Raw genomic sequence first — 22,781 nt, forward strand, 5'->3', positions numbered from 1 at the left:
CCCTGTTTGGAAATAGTTTACTTAGAAAATTTAATGATAAACATGTCCAATCGAGTTGGTTCAACAGATTAGTGGTTTTGCTACCATTAACTATCCAAAATATCCTAAAGTAATGCTGAAAGCAGCGTTTCGATAAACCGCATGAAACAATAAACAATGCCGAACGACACGGAAAACTCATCATCGCCCGCATCGTTCCGTAAATGAACGCTGCCGTTGACAGTTTTTCACCACCTACTGAAAAAGGTGCTCACCACAGCACGCAGGGCCCACCGTCCCGACGATACCCGGGGCAGTGCGTCCGTGTCCGCCCATCGCTCATATCCTGTGACAGACAAGGCGAATGACCCATGACAGCAGCAGCAACAGCATTCGCAGCAGCAACGGCAGCAACGGCAGCACGGAAGGAAACAATTGAACGAACCGAAATTGACAACCGCTAATTGCATTCCGTTTCTTTTCTCTCTTTCTTTTCTCTCGCCCATCCCGCTTTTCCCCTCGACGCGCATCTGGAAAACTTCTTCCATCCACCTGTTGCAACCGCACCTGCCGGAAACTTGAACCCTGCCCGGTGCCATTACGGACCCACCCACACAGGGAGGCTCGATGCCGAACACTTCGAGCAGTGTTCCGTTCCTACTGTCGTCGAGCATGCAATCGATACGGAGCCGTCGAACCTCGACCGTGCTCTCGTCCGGGCCCCTCGGTTCCGGTTCCGGACTGCTCCAACAGCTCGGTTCCGGCATGGTAAGACAACTGACTGGTTATGGTGGCTCCGGCGCCGCAAGTCCGGTTCAACAGTCTCTTTTCAATGGAAATTCTAGTAGTCAAACTCGAAACAATTATGTACGAAAGTGTCCGTCACTTAATATTACGTTTAGTCGTTAAAACCAAACAATCGAAACCCCACCGCATACGCATCAGAACACCTGCACACACATAGACACACAAACACACATGCGCACATCTGGTGACACACATGGCACACATATGGCACACATGGCACACATTCGGCCCCCGCCACCACACCATGTTTGTGGCGAGCTCGATCACCATCACCCATTTTCACGGTTCACTTTCTTTGCCATCGGTTCCGTTCTGTCACGTGTGTTGGCTCACAGTTTTACTGTTTTGTTTGTCTTAAATTGTTCTTATTGGCGTGAACTCTGTTTTTCTTCCAGCGTCCGATTGAATTTTTGCTTTGGTTTATTTTCAACAAAACGAAACATTAATTCTGAAATTCCCTCTAAATTTTCCAACTACATTTTATCTAATTGGCGTGATTTAAAATATTTTATAACGACTCCATTGTAATGATCCGTTTTATTGCGTTTTCTAAATGTTTCATTTTGACTGCATTAATATATGGCTGTGAATATACTCACATTTTGATTCTTTTTGTCGGACCGGAAGATACTGGTTGTTTTTCCATGACTGGTTGATTTAATTGTTTATTGAAATTTTGGTTTTAAAATTTTTTAAAATCTTTTCGTTTTTGAAATTTACATTGGATCGAATTTGCTATTAGAAATAAAAACGAAACACAAACAATCAAAAGAAACACTATGTAGGGACTCTAATGGCAATTTAGGCATGTAATATAACACTTTCAAAACCCCCAGTTTCGCTAGACCATGGCAATAATATTGAGAAGCACGGAGAAGAATTTAAAACGAATCGCAAACGTTAAATTGTTATACATGTATTGGCATTCAAATGTTAAGGGATTGATCATGAAAATCATAGCAAAATTTGACAATTCAACTCGACTGGCAATCGACATTCAACGTTAACTGTATTAGTATGTAAAAAAGCATGTGGTACACCGAACAAAATACTGTAAAAATATTTCAAATTGCATCAGCTGAACTCAACTACACTACAACATTTTCATTGCAATCACGGGCAGAGCATAAGCAAACATTTCATTTGTATAATCACTTTCATTGCTGATACGCGTTCTCGTTTCATTTGAATTGAACGCAACTCTATATAACTAAAGATGTTAGCGACGGCAAAGTTTTTGCCAACTGTGCTTTCAAGGATTAATTAAATTCGGCAAAATGTCATTTATGTTGCACCAACAAGAACGACGAAGATAGTGGAAGATGATCAACACATAACACACATAAAATACGTTTCCAAAGTAGACTGTGAACAACGACAATGAATTACCCCAGTGCACTAAATACCGATAGCACGTAAGTACATGAGTAAGATGTGTTTGCAGTAAAAAATAGAACACAAAACAACGATTTTACTAGACAAGAATCGATGCTCTACGTGAAACGTCGGCCAACGGTACTGGGCCAACCAACTAGGTTTGTTTAACCATGGTGGGTGTTGAATGTCTGTTTCTCTTTGTGATTGTGTGTGTTTATCTAAATGTAAGAATGGTATGATATATTCAGATTGAATTTGCATTGTACTGAAACTTTGAAACTTTTCTCGTATTCATGCTGACAATCAATAGGTAATAAGTAACGTGTTTGAATCACTGAAGAATATTTTTTAACGCAGATATTATTATGACGTCTAAATAATTTAAAACTTGTGTTTATAGCAGGGTATTGAAACTCATTTTAAAAAGATCATTTAATTGTGGGTAAAATATTATGAATTATAGATTACTGTATTTCGATGTATTTCAAAATTTTAAAAATAATAATTCATTGATCTAGTGAATATACCGCAACATATTCAACTTGATTTCCAAAAATTATTAACATTACGTTTCATGTAATTTTTAAGAGTACAACGTGAACTTCCAGCGAGTAACGAAAACGTTTGAACATTGAAATTGCAAAATTAAACCTTTTTGTTAAACTAAACCGGGTATTCTCATGAATAACTACGTTACTCCTTCAGTGTTTCGGTCGAAAAACATAAAATATTAATGGCACTCGTGCTGATAACAAGGTATCAAGTGTACTGTTTGGTCTTAACCTATAACATTTATTATTGAATTACGAAGAAATGCGTTCATTGTAAATATTTACACATTCATAGCGTTTACTTTTATAAATCCCTTGACGATCTTATTTTATCTCAACTATCGTTCCTATAGTTCTCCGTGCCACTATTTTTTCTATAATAGTTATTTCAAATTTAACAAGAGTCTCTTTTCTAAAACCAACTTCTCTATAACTAATCGCTAAATAAAGGATTCACAGACTGATTCTACCTTTCCCTTCAGATACCCATGTTTTTAGTAACATAAACGGTAAGAACGTGGCTACGACTGCCTCATTGTGTAGATCTTTTGCTTGCTGCTGTCTGTAGTTATAAAATAGGGAACAAACTGTAAGCGTACCTCTTTCAAAAAATTCCAAACCCTCAAGATTATTTTTCACGGACTTTTAGAAGTATAAGATGTATTTAAAGTGTGCAATCATTCAATGTCAATCCCATAAAAATGAAACATTGTGAACACTTGCTCTTTGTACATTCACCACAGTGATTGGTTGGGATACACAACACAACAAAATATGAAAAAAACAAACCAAACAACATCAACAATAACCGTTCATTCGTCGTTCAGCAGGGATCCCGTAGAACAAAAAGCTATCTGCCTCTCTCTTGCTATCGTATGTCAACTGGGTGGAAGCTTATGTGTATGTGTGTTTAATGTTAATCATCTATATCATCTATGTTATCTCTAAAGATCAATCTGTCTGTTCTATGTTAGTCGTCGGTGTATACTTTTTCGCTATAAAAATAATACACCATGCTATTAATTTCTTCCTTAGTTTTAATTAAATTAAATACGACATGGAACATACTTCATAACAACTAGTTTTAAGTAAACATATCTACTCTTAAGTAGCTGCTTGGACAATCCAGTAAAATAACAATCGGTCAAAATCGAAGGAAAAGATTGAATTTTGTATTCCTACAATTTACATTCACTCATGTTGTTTTTTCCTCTCTTATTCGTTGATTTTAATTCAAATGTTTACTCATTCTCTGCCCGAGAACCAATGATCTTGTTTTAGTGTCACTTCGTCCGTTAAACCTGCATCAGATGCATATTGCGCTAACAGTTGCTATTACTGTGTCTACGAAATGTGTACATGCTTTTTGATTGCGTGAATTTCTATTGTTTTTCATCCTTCTCAATATTATGCCTCCGCTTTCAGCACAAGCTGCATCGCTTCACTGGCTTCCTGTGTAAATATTTTAGTAACTCGTTACTTGGAATTCGTGTTGTAAGAATTCCAAATGCTTTTCCTTATTATCTATACTAGTGTTCTAATTTTACAACATATTTTTTAAATTTCTACCATTCAATTAACACCCCTTCATTGTTCTTATGTTGGCAAAGTTTTCTTTTTCTATTTATATAGCTTTCTATTTCTCTGCAAAACATCTTATTATATTTTATTTTATTTTAGTATTGTTTTCCATCTCAACTTCAGTGCTACCTCTAATACAATTTAGTTTTAAACTAAGCTGCCGTACCCTAACCCAAAGTAAAAAGCAGTCAGTGGTGACCTTTTTTGCCCATATTGCCGCAACTTTTTGTGCGCCGTTAAAGCAGAACTTTTCCATTTCCGTTTGCCAGAGCCCAGGCATAACCATTTCCTTGAGTGCACTATGGAAACCGCACCTACCTTACACTCGCCATCCTTACTGCAGGTGCTGAAAACTGAGTCGGTTGCATTGTTTGCAATTAAAAAAGTTGCCACTATAGTGTTACAGATAAAATCTGTCCCCTTGTAGCAATGGCACAACCGTCGTTATTTATTTCTGTTTCTATCGCAGTCATACCTTTCAGTTCTGATGGATTTTAACAAAAAAAGTACCTTCGCTTCGCTATTTCTTTGATACACCATTCCTATGGTTTTTCTGATTTCATATGATATACCGTTTTATACGCGGTTTATTCCTTGCAATACAGTTGTATGCTTTATAAATCAATGTGCCATTATGCTTTCTAGATAAATACGCCGTCTTTTTGGCCGTATTCGAATTTCATCAGAGTTATAACAAGCCTAGGAGCTTTTCACTTTGGAAATTCACTTTGGATGAAACTATTCTTTGAATGTGTCATGAAGCACTATAAGCCTCCGTGAACAATGAGGCAACATATTCTGCCATTACAAGCATTACCGTTCTTCATTAAATATCGTCCATATATAAACTTCTGCCTTATATGTTAGGCATAGAATGTAACATTGTAGAACGGTAATGTTGCTATGCCATACGTGGGGCGTTGTTGCCATTATGGAACGCAAACTGTGTCCCGAAACGAGGCACTTGTTAGTTGTTTGTTGAAACTGCGAAAAATGCTGTAGCTCCTCAAAATTCGACTCCTTAAAATTAGTATTGAATTGGTTATCATTTTCATCATTCGGTTTCCACATTTCAAAATTTCGTACCAACTACTGGGCGCCTCCATCAAAACCCCTGGTTTAAACTACCAGGCGTCTCCATCAAAAGTACTCCTTCAAACTACCAGGCGCCTACATTTGGTTTGACATGATTTATATAAACTTTCTTTAAAGAAACATCGCTAACAAAACTTATTTTCCAACGCACAGTGCCTAATTTTACCCGCATGCCATTTTGCATGGTACCCGCAATGCTTTCCCAATCATGCTACTGATCAAAGCACATGCTCCAAAACACACTCCCGAATGCAATTGAAAACCATAGCAGTGAACCTTTCCATTCTGGCACAATCTCATTGGCACCATCCAGGAAATTTGCAACTCGGCAGCTGTAGAGCTCACGAATTTTCAATTGTCCAGGGAGCCAACATGCTGTGTCGGGAATGCTTTGGGTATTTCATTACGCAACTAAACTCCTAATCCAGTATGATGTATTACGGCGCTACGCGGATGTAACATTCCCAGCGTTGCATACGTGGTACATGTGCTCACACCCTATGCTTTTGCTCATCCATGCCACTGGTGATTACAGCCAACCAGTGGCACGTTCGAAATGGTAATTCGCAACGTTACTTCCAGAGCAGCCATATTTCTTGATAGCTGTCATTTGTTCTCATTTCCGGCATGGCACGATACTTCCAACGGTTGGAAAAGTTTGTTGAGCTCCACATCCCACGCATAGCGGGCGTTTACAATGATTTTATTGTCGACCATCGCTACCGAGCTTGGTCTGATATACTCGCCCAATTCCCAGCACAATGTGCGAATGAAGAAATGAAAAAACAAAAACTTCTTGAAGGCTTAATCTTTTGTACCTTAATCCTTTGCAGGTGAGCACAAAATCAAGATTTAAGAGCGCGGTACACAGTAACTTTCACTTTCGTCATTGAGTTTTTTTATATAAGGGAAAAATTTCTCTAGAGGAGTGTAAATAAACAGCCATATATGTTGCACCAAGAAAGTTTTTGCATGGGTGATAGCACAAAGTGGAGTGCGTGTTAAAATTGTTATACCAAAGGGACTGAAAATTTGAGCCAAACTAGTTTTGGCTCTAAAAAACTTAGACAAGAAAAAAATTTTATGTTCATACGATATGAAAAGATGGTGATTGGGGATACAATATTTAAACTGTCAAACAAAAAATTTTGAACAATAGGCGGAACCGCATACGGATTTGTTTTTTTAACCATCGTTTAATTTGCCGTCTAGCGTTCATTTTCGATGAATTTAATGTATTTGTCAATCGTTTGCGTCGAAGTAAATACTTATTATAATCGGTACAAACGATCATTACTCCCCCAGACTAATTTACAGCTCCTAGGCCTATAAAAATGGGCAAACGTCTATTTTCAACTATCGTTAAAATTAAACAAATCCGTATGCAATTGTAAAGATATATTATTTTCAACTCACTTCCAAACTAAACCGGAAAGGACAAATCTTAAAACATATCGTCGAAAGAATTATTGTTACCGAAACATATGCTCCATGTTAGGAAAGTAAAACAATCCCTACATGGAAAAATGGCTCATTTAAACACTATCTACGCGCGTATGTAAAAGAAAAGGTGTAGTCTGAACATCCTGTAGTATCCTTTAGTTTTACATCAATTGATTTTTATACATATCTTTATCTTTATCATTGACCATGTTTTTGCATAGTTTTGTTGATACCAAAAGCTATCCAATATTTTGTTCTCGTATACTATTGTACAGATCGCAAAAAGCATTTACTAAAATATATTTTATCTAACTTTTTAAAATGCAACTAACCTTTCCTCGCACCTTTATGCAACAAGAAGCATTGTTACGTGATTTTAAAATTGATAGAACTTAAACCGGCAGCACGTCGCTTACACAAGTTTTCCATAACGGACAAGCACCAATACAACTTTCACGTTCAAAAGCAACCGGAAGCACTGCCCACAAAGAACACAACACACTGCAGCCAAACCTGCCCACCGATCGATTAGTGCACAGAGCTCACTTGGTCCAGCATAATGTTAACAACTTTACAGCACGCCACAATCACATCGCCAGCAGCACGATCGGTGATCTTAGCGGAACACGCCACAAAAACAGCAACAACAAAAACAAATAGACAAACCAAAAAATCGAACGCCAACCAATCAGCTTGCTCTGTCTCTCTTTCACTCGCTCTGGACACCAAAACACGTAGTGCTGGATGCTATTCGCATCGATTTACACCGCTTTTCGCACACCTAGACCAAGTGTCACGACCACCATGGCTGCCCACGGCTGGCGTTGGCTGAGAGCGGACACTCGCACAACAGCTCAAAACAGTTGAGAAACATGTACAGCATCAACACATCACTTCTAAAACAATGCCATCAGTATATGCCTACAAGCACAGATCAAGATGAACACAGAACAAAATCGGGCACCAGAAACAGAATGGCACGGAAAAATTAACAGAATTGAGCAAAACAAAACTCCTGACAAAAGAACATACTCACGTCGATACGTATTGTTACGAATTGGGTACAGAATGTGCTTCCTACAAAAGATTTCTTTTTTTCTTTGTCTTTTTCTCTGTCTCTTTCTCTTTCTCTTTATCTTTCTCTCTGTTTTCTTTCTTTCATTAATTCCTGAAATACACTGAAATGTTGTTGATTCTCATAACAAACAAACAACACGACTAATGCTATTGCGGTGTGCTAATTTGATCTGCTCCGATGGAATTGTGAATGTTAAAAAAAAAACACACACATACATGCCCACAACTACACGAATCACGAACCGAAAACAAACCGAAAACCCCTGGCGATCATCCAGTCGACCGTCCAGTCGACCGTCGTGAAGCAGTCGTCGAAAATATCCAACCTAAAGCCGCTGGATCTACTGTCGTACGCGCCGGCCTCGCGCACTAGCCCTAGCGCCAGCAGCAACTTCCAGCGCAGCTTCCAGAAGAGCCAGAAAAAGGCGATCAAGAACCTGCGCAAGAGCTTCAAGCTCTGAGACGGGTCGGGCTCTCGCTGGGACGATGCCGTACGGCAGGTGCTTGGCAAGTGAGAGCCCTGAGCCGAAGCTTTGACCCGTCCGGAAGATGTCCGGAACACTGATTCAACCTTCAGCGACCGTCCGGGGATGGTGTGCGTTCCTGTGCGGAGCACCTTCCGGAATTCCGTATCCAACACTTCACTACTCTCTCCCTCTCACATCTGTCACCTGGACTCACTTTCGTCTCTCCTTCCGGCGACTCGGGTGTGTGCATGAAATTAGAGACTAAAGGTGTCCATCAGTGTAACCCACTCTATAGGCCTGTCCTGTACGCTACTGAATGTAATTGCCGCAAACGTATCCACCCAAAAACCGGGACCATGCAAAGGAACGACGAATGATCGATGTAAACGCATCCGTAACATGCAACAGCTCTACTTCATCCGTAGTTTACTATTGTGTGCCCTCTGCTAGGCCTCTTGTATACTATCGCATATTCTACATCTAAAGGTTTTTCGCTACTTCAAACTGAACTCGGTGTCTATCGTGTGCTTGATCTTAACACTACTACACACACACTAGCACGGACACTATTCTTTTCTAATCTATCCATTATCTAGACCAAAACCTTACATAGATTAGAAACAAGAATATTTAAAGAAAGCTAACGTTATAGCTATAAAATATGATATAAACCATAACGGAGACACCAACCACGTAGTAAACGGTAGCAAATGTACACAGAACTACAGCATGCCACAAGTACGACACCACTGTAACAACACCACCACCATTCCCAACCGAAGTGTCCCAGGCAGACGGGGGGACGCTAATTTGTTGGGAGCAACCGAAACAAAAAACGAGATTTTCTGCAGATGTAAATGTAAACGGCACCGGTTTCTAGCAGCAATTTTGCGATCACGTTTTCAAGCTTGTCAACGTAGCCGTCAAGTTATATTTGAAAAATATCCTAGCGTAAGAGAATACCAATCAAAGCAACATATGATCAAACAACGCTCAGCACAATCCTTCGTCAACACAAACACCAAGATGGCGCCATGGCTGGAATGAATCAAAACATGTACATTTAATCACAATTTTTATGTGTTCAAACTAAACGATATCTCCAGCTCCACCGTTAACAAACTCTACATGATGTAACCGATTCGATGTCTCAATTGATGTGTAGTGATATTTGTAACGGAAAGGAGAAACCTAACGAAGAATCAAAAATCAAATGAACTCTATTGTGGTCCACTTTGTAAGCAGCAGCAGTAGCTAACACCACGCGTGTTTTCCACTTCGACTCTCTGGCATCGGACCTTTGGAACAAGTAAGATCGTACCAGTAGAACACTAGTCTGTATAGTAGAACCTTTAGTAAGTTGACGAATGACTAAACTGAAGTAAAAAAGCAACTTTTCTTGATAATGAATTTGATGCAGGCGAGATTCGCACCCGGTATAGAATTTAGCTTCCCACTTGTTAGTTCTGTAGTCCACCTGTAGAGATAACAAAACTTTGTACGTTTTTGTTTTACTCAAACGAATCCGTAATTTTATTCCAACTGGTTTTATCTCAGGAAACAATAATTTCACTTTCAATTTAACACAAGCCAATTTTATTTTTTCTTCACTCACTGCCCTTGCTTGCACTCAAACCCAAACCATGGTTTTTCATCTACAACCATTCCACACCACCTCACCATCTGGCATCACCATCCCCCATTGCATGACCCACATCCCGTGCATCGAAAACCAAACCGCTTGGCATCCGTTTGTTCACCACAACCATCTGTATACTTTCAGATACTGAACACCAAAAACTTCAAATCCGTACTGGAAAAAGTCACTAAAAACCGCCCCCGATCATCGTCCATCTTTAGCGTGGATAATGATCGTTAAAGCGAAATGCTCACGCACCACCGCACCACTAGTCGTTCAATTAAAGTTGTCGGGAAAAACCAATCCTCCGCTTTCCTGGCGGCCCCAACATTCCACCACCACTTGTTGTCTCCCCCACAGTGTGGAAATAGAAAACATCTAAGGCTCTGAGCCACCAACCCTAGCCGACCGCATGTCCCATGCCTTTTGCCTAGTTGAGTAGAGACCCACCACACCAAAGCACTGCGTAAAAGCTGCGATTAGAACATATAAAACGTACGAACGGTGGAACGCCCTGGCACTGTCAGTGCATAGCGAACTTTTATTCCCTAACAAATGGCGCACTTAAAGAAGCAAACTTAGTTTTCCGTTAGTGTGCACGTGTGTTGGCTGGAAATTCGCACTACCGAACCCTAAACCGATACCAGCCTCACCTTCATCTGTTCGACCAGCGAAAGCACTAGCGTATAGCGAAAATGGCCACCGCCAGCACCACTCCGCCATCTGTGAAGTCCGAACACACATCAAACACACCCCAAAAAGCCCACTGTAGACGGTTGGGAATCAAACCACCCGTACTTGTTGCCAGCCTACCCTTGCCACTCCCGCAGTACGAGTTGTAGTCGGTTTGCTGGAGTGTCCGAACACGGTCAGAGCATGAATGCATTGTCCACCCGCCCCAACGTGAGGTAAGCCCTGAAGTGGTACTGCCGCGAAGAAAGCGGTCGACGAGCCTTATGGCGATAGCCCGTCCGTTTCCGTAGTCAACCGTAGCTCGTAGGATCGATGGTTTTACCCAAACGATCGTAGGCCCTAGAGCGTCTTGCCGTTGGTTGAAAATCGTGGACTGATGTTGCGTAGTTTGCTGATGAGTAGTTTCTCTCCGTAGCATACGCGCCTAGCGTCTTTTAGAACGTTTGTTACGATCGCCACCACGATCGTGTTCCGTTGCGTACTGTGATTGGAAAACCTTCCGTAGTTCGGTGATGTAGTTGTTAACCTTCCTAGTCCGTAGCTTACTGTGTGTCGTTCAGCAAAATTCTCGCTTTGTTTTCAACGAATTGGAACTCATTGCTTCTCCACAAATCATTTCAAAAGCTACTGTAGAATAGCTTGGTGAACAGTTTGCTACACGTCGGTAATTGGTTATAGAAGCGAAACGTAGAGCTACACGCAAATGCGTTTCGCTATGGTTGTTTTAATCGACGCATCGGATCCTCCCACACATCCTCCGGCGAAGGACTCCAAAATAAGTGATAAGGGGTAAAGAAACTAAATTTACTAACTACCTTCGATACCCACCGCCATCGATCACCATCGTACAAACTGTGAACTTAAAACTAAAAACTGTTAACCTAAAACTGTAAATTCAGGATATACACGTTTCAGGTAGAGAATGTTCGTTAAATACACACTGCTTCCTAATGCTATCGAAAATATTCTCTAATCTTTACCACAGCATGTAATTACTTCGATTGGGAAAGTCGTACGATACTCTCTGACATGCAATCTCTAAACTTCGCATGCAATTGATTTCTTAACCGAATCGGTATGCCTCTACTAGAGTCGAAATTACAATATCTATTTCTTACTTGGTTAATTTCAGCTTGCTCGTCTTTCAACCCGTTCGTGTTTTCCTGTCGAAGAATGAAATGCTTTACTGTAGAAAAAAAAAGTAACTTATTTTACTGGTCTGTATAGTATTCGTTTTCTGGCTAACTAACGCACCATTTGTCGATCGCCCTGCATCTTGTTTTCACTGATCAAAAACGTTCGAAACTTTTCTCACATCATTGTGAATGTGTCATAAATCGAGCGATCGATTGACTCACATCCAACGTAGAGGAGACGTAACGTAACTACATTCGTCATCGATTTTTTTCCAAAAAACTCAAAAAAAAACTAAAAACGATCAACTTGTCTCTGTGTTTCATGAAACATCGAAAGCACCATCATGTAACGCTTCGAATGAGTACGCTAGTGTGCGAAATGCCTGTGTAAAGAAATATTGAAAAATTAATCACATTTCCGGATATTTAATCATCGAGTGGAAATTTTATAAGTCAATTTCATTTATCAACACACTGCCCATAATTGAAGCTGCAAGCAGTCATTTGCGAGCGATCAGCAAATTAATTATACACTTCAACAGTCGTTTGCATGCTGGTAAAATTTAAAAAAAACTAATTGGATGTATTGCAAAGGGATGTAAAACGTGTGCTTGGAACTTGGTTGTCCGGGTTTTTTTAGTAAATATTTTCCTTACGGCACTTTTCCGCACAATTATAGTGGTGGTATCACAGTTTCGCTGGTTGATGAAACTAATCTGAAACTCATCTTTTATACACATGTAGACATTGATAATTATAATTGTGAAGCATAATCAATCTAAAATCATTTTTCAATAAAAAGAGAGTAACATCTGTGATTGAAGCAGAGAATTACCCTTAATAATCGTTACTGGTCAATATTTGGAACAACATTTTAGAACAACATTAATCCCAAAGAACGTTATTCGAATTGCACATCAAGTAATGATGAGCTACTCAAATTTCAACATGCTGCCTCACGAATTACAAACCTATTTTGATTAAAACCTTTTCCTCCTCTACGTGGACCTTTACCTATTTTCCGATAAATTACGTTTGTTTTACAAAGAGTCATAGAATATCGGGTATCGTTTCATAATAGTTGAAGTGCATTAACAACTTTATTTTTAATTACATTTCATACAATGTGTCGTAAGCATCGTGTCATGTGTTGGTGTTAAATTATTATTCATTGTGCCATTATATCTGTTTGCATGGTGAATGCTCGACTTTGGTGTACGATTGCCTTGTTGCGTAGCCACGCTCTTACTTCCAGCTGCTCATGGTAGTCTCTTTTATCTCTTTCTTTTTTCTCAAACTTTCTCTTTCTCCCTCTTCCTTATCGCTCCCTGTCTCTTTCTCTCATTTTACAAACTCATTTGAAACCGTGTTTTAATCAATCCTAACTTCCGATTCAATCTCATGTCACTGCTTTCGAGCAATATCATTTTACTATAATTTTCACCCATTTTCACTCGCTCAAACCCGCTAACCATCATCCTCACTGCCTCAACCATCACCATCGGCACCCTGCATCATCGTCATCGTCATCACCATCATCACCGTCACCTGGGAACCGAAAACAACAAAAACCGACCATTCCTCTCTGAATTGCAGCGACAGTTGTACGCACTAATGACCAAAGATAGATTCACGCCCAGCGGTACTAGCCCTAGCACACAGCAACAGCCAGCACCCAGACCGCACACACCCCTGTCTGCGTCCGCCACAGCCCTCAACACCTCCACCGGCACCCAGAAGCTTACTAGCGCTGGCCCAGGGGGAACATCGGCGGCTAACCTAGCTACTGCCAACACTCCCAGCGCCGGTCCCAGCGGTGGTCCCACGTCACTTACGACCGCCCGATCAACGCTCGCCAGTCCGTCTTCACTGGCCATCGCGAACCAGTTCGCCAAATGTCCGTCACCTAGCGGCAGCAGCAGCAACATCGCCGTGTCTCCGTACGGACCTGGCCACAGGTCGAGCAGCATTGCCGGACTGGGTGCGGTCGTAGGTGGACCCTCACAAGGGACGGGGGCAGGGTCACGCGTATCACCACAACCGCCACCCACGTCACTTTCAATCGGGGGCTCAAAAACACCCACCACCTTCGGTGGGAGCAGTCTTCGCTAGTAAGGCTTCCTGCCAAGGACTGCGTGCCGTTGGAGGATGAAACCCTCAACAAAATGGACTATTTCTTGATAATCAGCTGCTGGGTGGGCGTTGTTTCCACTTAATTCACTCAATTATATTGTGAGATCTGGAGTAAGTTGGGCGGGAAATATTCATCAAACATTTCCACCATCTTACTGATAACCCTGCTCAAAGAACTACCACTTTCTTATAGCCCAATCAATGAGAAACAAAATGGATCCTGTCCGCACAGAGCAACCCGCACAAAAGCCGATAGGAGTGGGCATGTATGATCGTGCGTGTGTGTACTATTTCCGATTTCAAACTAAGGACGATTTCAAACTATCCCCAAACATCTGGCATCGAATGTGACAAGGACTTGCATTTCCAACGAAAGGATCTACCATACTTCGGGTTTCCTGCCCGTTTTTCACTGTGTGTACGATCCCTTATCAAAAATGAACACCCACACTGGGTATCGGTCACAACGGCTCTTTGCTAGGTTCCATCTGTTGGCCCCAAACTATAACCGAACCCTTTTTCCCAGCTTGGAAAACGGAATCGGTGCGAGCAAACGTTTAAATATTTATTCAACACTAAGCACCAGCCGTGGTGCGACACTGTTGTGGGGAAAAGTGATTCCGGCCGGAGCCCACGACAGTATCCGAAGCAGGTACCATAACGTTTGGCAAACAACCCACCGTGTATCGTTGGCAGAATGGAAGGTTTTAGGAAACGATTCCTGGTCAAATGGTTACCGAATTCCAGGTCTGGTTATTGAGAACGTTTGATTCTTTGAGTACCATCAGCTTTACGTTCCGGTTGAAAGATTTTTTGGAAAATTCTATTTACTAACCAACCGAACTCCCAGTAGTAGTAGAATAAATACAGAAACATAGCATTACTGAACCGTTAAATTATGGATGCAAGGCACGTTAATTTATCGTAAAGCGTACCACATACTATCACGCTGGACGTGATTACTTCGTCTATTCAATGTTAATGTTTCATAAACAGTAAATTTGTGGAGTCGTTCCATCGGATTAGTAGCAGAATGATGAAACTAATCGAAATTCCCATCCGACAGAGACACTTTTGATTCTGCTCTGTACTGGAAATGAACACTTCACTCTACTGACATATCCCGTCCATCACGAGCAAAGAAAGTCCCCGAGAACTAATCCTTGCCACGCGTATGGTGGTCATATTCATTCGAAACTCAAATTTCCACAATCCTTCCACAATTTTCCTCGTAGCATACCGAGTGGAACGAACTTTTCAACTAAGCTTTCAGCGTGAAAGCAACCGTATGATCGTTGCCATGGTTACCTCCACCTTTTGCCCTAGCAACGATTAGGAGGAAAATTTTGTCAAACGTGATGTGAATTTTCCAGCACCAATTTTCCAAACCGGCTAGCAATCAGGTAAACTAATGGCTGAACGGTACGTCGTTGGCACGGTTTTTGCGTTGAATACTTAATTTTTGGCCTGGTGCTGGAAGGAAATGTCCATGCCCATTGAGGACAGAATGAGAAAACACTGTGCCACCTGGAAAACTTTTGACTTTGATTTGTGAAAACCATGCCTGGCACAGATAATCTGAGCCTACTGCAAATTGAAGAAGAATGACATTAAATTTACTTTTACTCACGTTCGCCACCCTACACACTTACACTTTTATGAGTATTTCACGGGTTTGTAACCACTCCATCAACCGATCAGCGAAAGTGAAGTAATTAAATTCGTGGATCAAATATTTCATCATCCATATTCATATCCTTCGATGGCCCACGGCACGAAACGAAAGGGACACAATGCGGCCTGATTCGGGGAGGATTAATTGGGAGTAAATGTCCAGTGGGGCGAAAGTGCATAAAATATGTCAATTTACCTATCGCCGTGATCCGTTTATTCGCATCATTGTAATAGCATGTGTAATCGTATAAGAAGAAATCATAAATGGCCATACATGAAGGTAATGCTTTACAAAAAAAGAGCAGCACTCCACACACATTTGCAAAAAGCGGATACGCTAGACGATATGCTGGACGCGCATTTCGACGCAGATTTTAAATTCTGGATTTGTTTTCCGTTAAAATCAACCCATACGTAATTATTCCACCTCACCTACGCTGTCAAGGGATTGCAGCATAGGATAAATTGTTTTCAAAAAAAGGGGGGTTTGATTTTATGAATTTAATTATGTTGGGATGCATAGTTGATTCACACCGTAAGGCATTTGGAATTAAAACGAAAACTAAAACTCACCTGAACTACCATTTTCTAACTCAACCTAAGGGCTAACGAAACGAAACGACAACCATAGATAACATCAATTGGATCCAAAAATGTTATAGAATCAGCCCTTATATGTATGTTCCAATTAGCTAACATTTCAGCAGAAAAAATTAAGCTTCTTGAAAACTACGGTTTTATCTCATTTTTATGCTCAAATTGACTGTTTTCCGTTCGTATGGAGTGACCGTCATACCTTGTACATATCTCATTCAATTGAGAATGAAAATCATTGAAAAAAGTTGTTAATTTTGCAATCTTTAAGTGGCGTTTAACAGACATAAAAACATTAGTCACACATTAATTCATACCAGTTGAAATGTAGGGTTAAAGTACTCTGAACGAGAATAGCGTAGTTCATTCTAATTTATTCCGACGAAGTACATATACATGACGAACAGGATCAACCTAGCGGAGCACACAAACAATCACGGTGTAGAGTGGATAAGAAAAAAGGGCAAAGTTGATCCGCATAGCATTTGGAGGAATGATTGTAGGTTAATATGAATGTATACATAGAGTACTATACACATTACTGCAGACACACGTGTGCTCCTAGATATTACGGTAACAAATGTTTAACGATAAGATTCAATATTTTGAGCTAGACTCTTGAATAATATTTCTTGGAGAACAGATGAAAAATATAAGCCAAAGATTTACTTTTTGCGAGGTAGGTATGTTCGTATGTGTCCACGTGTTGCACTACTTATAGACGATAGTTATTCTCCTTTTCCGCCTTTGAATTACTTTCCCTTTCGATACTCCTCCTCGCCGGGCAAAGACCTGCGAGGAATATCATACCGCATCCTTGACAATCACAGACCATCCAACCCAGGATCATTTCTGTTACTTCATGCGCTCGATCTTGCCTAATATCAAATCGTGGTTCTTAATGTTTGCTCAACGAAAACCATGAACCCAGTGTGTACCACCGGTAGTAGCTAACAATGGAGAAGTCAAATAAAATAATAAAACTTATCGGACGCCCTGTGCCGGAATAGTGCATACGCAAAGATATCAAGAGATGATAAATGATAAACCATTCGATTGATGTGATTATACTCCCCATGAAGATACATTTCACCCATGCACTAGGATCGAATTTTTGTAGTCCTATATATATATATATAAATATATAGATATACATACATTTACTAAAAATTAAGTAGCGTCACGGTAGAATCGGCACTTTTATAGGAATCCTGTGGATTTTTTAATGGTATAAAAAAACATATTGCGTACGAGTTGGTCCGTTTCTTGTTTCCCGTTGTAGCATAAGCATTGCATCGGCATGAATCCGCCGCAGGCGGCAATCACATTGAAGGTGTATTCGATTTAGGAAAAATGTGACGAAAGAGAAAACAATTCAACAGCATCCCAAGTGGAAGAGCGCATTAAATTAGACTAGTGTGTCTCGAAAGGGGAAGCAAAAGTCGACAAAAGATATCAAAAAATCATCTCGTAAATTTATAAATTCGATAATCGATCGTTCTAATACAAACGCATTATACGGCATGATCAAAATTGTTGTTGAATATACTTTATAAACATTTGGTTATCCTCATTGCCAGGCGTAACAATCGGTCAAAACTATTTGCCCCCAACACGTACATAAATTAACAATTATGTACATGAAAAATTATTAAAATATCTCACGGACAGTCCTAGGTAGATGAATGGGTTCCATGCTTCTCATGCCACTTTCTTATTGCCATGTTAACATTAGCTAGAACGATCGAACGAAACACATCTAGTGTTGGAACAGGCGAAAGCTTTACAGGAATGCTGCAACAGCGTGAGTGAAATGTGACTTGAATACTACATACATTCTTATTGAAGAAACAAAAAACCATCCGCCAGAACACTAACCGATGTATCTGAACTAGAAGACAATCCTCGTAAATAATATCCGATAAAACTGTCCTCTGAAGCATGTACAACCAACGTTCGGTTCCTAGAAGAATATCATATGCTGCTCCAATAAGACATAATTAGCATGTTAAGTCTTCAACCTCTTTTTCCGTTTCGGATATTGCTGTGATAACCCATTTCCGCAGATGCTACACATTTATTTGTTACTGATGTCCGGGTGCATAAATAGATCATTATTTAAACTAATTTCCCACATATCAATCTCGTTATCTATACGGATGGAAGCTAAATAGAAGCTTGCTTATAGGGTCGAAGTGTTACTATATACGGAAAAGATATCGATGAAAGACAGAGAGCTATTTTATTACCAATGGTGACTGAAAAGCTAGCGAAAAAAGAGATGGCTGTTAATGGACCGAGGGCAGTAGATAAGTGGAACACAAGTGAAACCAATATCTAAATCAGAAAGTACAATTTGCAAAACCTTATATTGTACGCTGTTGAGAAAGGAAACTGAATGTAGAAAGTAGCGCGTAAAGCACGTGACACAGAAATGCATATTTTTGTAACATCGCTTATGGAAAATCAACATATTTTATTCATTGCTTTACTCGCATGCCTAACATGCTTATTGTAACTATTACCGTTGTTGGTTGGCCATTAACGTTAACAAACACTCTCGTGCCACCGGTAGGACTCTATCGAAGCTTATTCAGTTTGCGCTTCGACTTTACGTACGACCTATCAAAATGACAATCCTCTCACAGATTTTCTATTTTACAAACCTATCATATCCATCAGACGAATTGAATTGATTGGTTGTCATGCAATGGATGCCAATACATCATACAACTACCCCACGATAAATGTGTGTTTGTGAATGTAAATGATATGGTAAGGATGAATTAAATTTTCAAATTAAAAGCAACATCAGAACGCTGGAAGCGAGCATAAGAATCGAGTGTATAATTATACCATGTTAGTTGTTAGCAAGCAAATTCAGAACCAAACATCAGCGCAAAAACTAAAACGTGCACGCATTTGGAAGCATTATGAGAAAAGTTAATATTAAAATATTGTGAAATACCATTAACGATCAAATGATATCGTAAAGATGATCGATAGGATTGCAATGAATGATTTCTTAACACGAAGCATTCAGCATGAGTAAACTTATGATTGCTATTTTTATAAATAATATACACCCGAGTCTGCTAACATGTGAAGTTTATCGGCAAAACAATTCATTCTTATTGAACAAAACAGCTACAGAAGAAAACTTATCCTCATTGAAAGTAACACTAGCGGATACATCAAAAGAAATATGCATTTTCTCGTGAAATAATAGGTTATTTAGCATTTTTCCTACAACATGAACGATACCAAAGACACACATTAAATCGTATAAGCTTGGTTTTTTTTACATATAGTTTAAACTCACTCACGCACAATGCTTCGGTGCGTTTAAAGGAAAACAATACAAACAGATCGAAGGAAAAATTTTAAAATCGCAGAAAATAGTTCACGAGCGGCACACAGCATCGATGGAAACGATTAATGGAACTGTATTCCAGTCAAATATTAACTCTATCTTGGTGTAAATGAACTGAGTCTGATGTACGAGAGAAATGTTAACTATCACAATATCGAGATTTGTAATAACCCTGACCCAAAGATACAAGTAATAAACAACCAAAGCGTGATTACATTGGTTCCTATTTATTTCCGTACCTCCTCCATTATTACGCCTCTCGAGTGCACTTTTCGATAGGCAGTTGAAAAGGATTAATATTTGGATCGCTAAAACATTCGGCATCTATCGATTCCGGAGTCTGGTTCATCATTTCAGCTTCACTCTTTGACTGCATCGGTTTACGCATTCTTTTCAATTTTTCTTGCAAAAGTGCTATTTCTTCCTTGTTATCAGCTTTCGAGGCTTCAGCAAGTGTTTCCTGCAAGGGAAGAAAAACGAGTATACGAAAATGTTATTTGAGGGCGACATTCCGAGACTCCGAGAGCATACCTCATACACCTGCTTTAGTAGTTTCTGGGTGGCTACGTTCATACGGCGTACCGGCTGCCCCATCATCATACTGGCAAGATTTAAGTACAGCATTTGAAAATCAACGCCTTTGCAATGTTCCGGCTCCGGAAACTTCTCCGTATAGGCAATTGTTTGCAGTGCCAGCGGAATTTCATTATTGCACGTTTCACGAAAACCTGTCGAATCGAGCATCTCACTCCACGATGCACATTGCAAAAACTCTGGACAATTTTGCATGCGTTCTAGCGCACGTTCCTCTGATCGAATGGCAAACGTGTTCACGTATGATTCTAATCCCACCGATTGGAAAACACCATCCACGGCAGCCGCTATTTCTTGCGGACACTGGGGGCCATAGGTTTGAAACGCCTTGTTTGTACTGTTCGCTGCACATTGTGGTCTTTGTTTTCGTTTGATAACATTTCCACTTTTCTTGGGAGAGCCTGAATTTTCACCTGCTTCGATTTCACACGTTGAAGCCATCACGAAACGAAATCCGATGTTTTCTATCGCTAGTTGAATGTAAACAAAAACAATTTTGACAGTACACAAGCAGCTTGACATTCATGCTCGGGGTTGTTGTCCTAGCTAGCTGACGCTGATGTATTCAGCATTGTGCTGAAACTCATTTTGAAATCGAAGTTAACATCCAGAGATGCGTGTTAGATGTAGGTAGTTATATTTTACAAGTTTGTTCTGAACTGGGTATGTATACTGACCAACGAGAAATTTTCCAAATGGTTTTAGAAAATAAAAATCTCACTGTATTTATGTTTTCATTGTGAAACGTGTCGAATTACTACTTTTAGCAGCATTAAACTAGCCAATCGCTCTTATAGTACTGCTTTCTTAATTCAAATTAAGCCCATCAGCTTAAACAAGCGAAAAATGAAAGAGGCTTGTCGGAATGGGTTAACTGATTGAATAATAAAACATAATATATGTTCACGGCTGTTGGATTCAAAAGAGGTATAATCTGGATATCCTAAATAAGAAGTATTAAAGATGAACGGCTGGTGCATCGTTCACAAGTTACCTCTGGGCAGCATAACATAACTCGACGGTCGTTGTAGAATATGTTTGGGTTTTCGGGGTTTGTCCCATTACGTTGCTATTGTTCGCGAGAGGTTTGTCTCGCCGGTGATTCATAACAAAAACCGGTCCAACATTCTATCTGCGAAATTTCCCGCGCAACCCTTAATTGACGATCACTTTCAGTCGGCGTAAGACACATCTGTGCTACACTCACACAAAAGCTTCGCCCTGCTGGAGGCAAGTGCTGTTCGCAGCTTTCGGCTCGTAGTATCGGTTGAGATTTCCTCGCGATCACTTGTCCGCGATCGGCGCTGAAAACGGAGACTTGAAGGATTTCACGTCCCGCACGGAGGATCGTGGCCGGCGTAAGAAATACATTTGCTCTACGTGATCGGTGAGAATAAGCAATAAAAATAAAAACGAAAATTGCCCCCAAGCATGGACAATCGAAGCACGTCAACGGCAACCCCGATTCCGGATTCGGTCGCGAACGCGCTAATGAGTATTCACCCGCGGTACAATAGTTTCCATCAACACAATGCCATCCCGACCAGTGGTCCCCTGGGGGTCGGTGCACGGTACGCGCAGAGCACGGACAACCCTAGCATGGCCGCCCACCAGAATCACTCCGACGTTGGACCGGCCGGAAGCGGAAGTGCTGCGACGCAAGGGGCCATCCAGCCAGCGGCAACCAGTATCGTGAACCTGACGAATTCGAGCGATGTGGTCATTGGCCCCATGACCCAGTACCAAGGATCCGTTACGATCTATCAATACATGGATGCAACCGTGGAGGCTACCCGCATTGCAAGTAAGTTCTAATTTACTCGTAAATTAGAGAAATTTCAGATAACCCAACGGTCAAGAAGCGGCCCCACATAGTAACTACTAAGCGGATTACATGCTAGAGCCTCGCTGCAATGCTTTTCTCGCCTCGGTAAACTATGACCATTAGAATGCAATTCCTAGCGTAATGGGAATCCCACGTGTTGCGTAACGATCACTGCGCAAATTTTGTCTCGGTGCTTCAAGTATTTGTAAAGCAAACATAAAACTTGATCGTCGCACATATTCAGTAAGTGATTAGTAAAGCAGTGGTGATAACTGTACATAAGTACATCTCACTCCAACCGATCTTTATCAGATAACCCATCTTAGTCACGCTAATTTTAACAACAAACTTGTTCACCCTTTCCTGGAATCAATATTTGAGATCTCAATAAGATAACAGCGTCTTAGTCATACTTATATATAATATGAAGCTTGTGTGTTACTTCTGGAATCATGAAAGAGTGGTAAATTTTACACAAAATGTAAATTTCAAGTTGTGTGTAAAGTTTTGCCAAAGGAACCACGTGGTCATGAACAACGATCTGGCTGATATCTGAAACATATCGTGCTTGTTTTTAAACCTAGCAAAATAGAAAAAAGCGCGTCTTAAATTGATGCGGCCACTTAAAAATTCAACACATCTTTCGAATTCAACACACAACAACCCTCTCAGACCGGTCGAAGAAAACACATCGTACGTTGAGGCAACGCGCTGAGAAACTCGACAGGAATCTCCATCTCCAC

General features: G+C 40.4%; 2 protein-coding genes across 2 annotated transcripts in view; one reads left to right on the forward strand and one right to left on the reverse strand.

Moving 5' to 3' along the window:
• Window positions 1-13,957, forward strand: part of LOC131264859 (SCY1-like protein 2) — a 60,980-nt gene extending 47,023 nt beyond the window's left edge. Inside the window, exons 18-19 of the mRNA XM_058267126.1 lie at window positions 598-747; window positions 13,442-13,957. Coding sequence (XP_058123109.1) covers window positions 598-747; window positions 13,442-13,957 — 666 coding nt within the window. The remainder of the gene's footprint in view (window positions 1-597; window positions 748-13,441) is intronic.
• Window positions 13,958-19,259: 5,302 nt separating this feature from the next.
• Window positions 19,260-20,671, reverse strand: LOC131262445 (uncharacterized). The gene is made up of 2 exons (XM_058264448.1): window positions 20,151-20,671; window positions 19,260-20,079 (listed from the first exon to the last, which is right to left on the reverse strand). Exons 1-2 carry the CDS (start codon window positions 20,652-20,654, stop codon window positions 19,870-19,872), a joined length of 714 nt encoding a protein of 237 aa, XP_058120431.1. The 5' UTR covers window positions 20,655-20,671; the 3' UTR covers window positions 19,260-19,869.
• Window positions 20,672-22,781: the final 2,110 nt, after the last annotated feature.

Source organism: Anopheles coustani, chromosome 2 (genome assembly GCF_943734705.1).
Source record: "Anopheles coustani chromosome 2, idAnoCousDA_361_x.2, whole genome shotgun sequence".
Taxonomy (NCBI): Eukaryota; Metazoa; Arthropoda; class Insecta; order Diptera; family Culicidae; genus Anopheles; species Anopheles coustani.

Excerpts from the sequence above, each read along its gene's own strand:
- LOC131262445 (XM_058264448.1), bottom strand. The coding sequence starts at position 20,654 with ATGGCTTCAACGTGTGAAATCGAAGCAGGTGAAAATTCAGGCTCTCCC. Across the intron at positions 20,080-20,150 it reads TACTAAAGCAGGTGTATGAG|GAAACACTTGCTGAAGCCTC; the intron begins GTATGCTCTCGG and ends CTTCCCTTGCAG.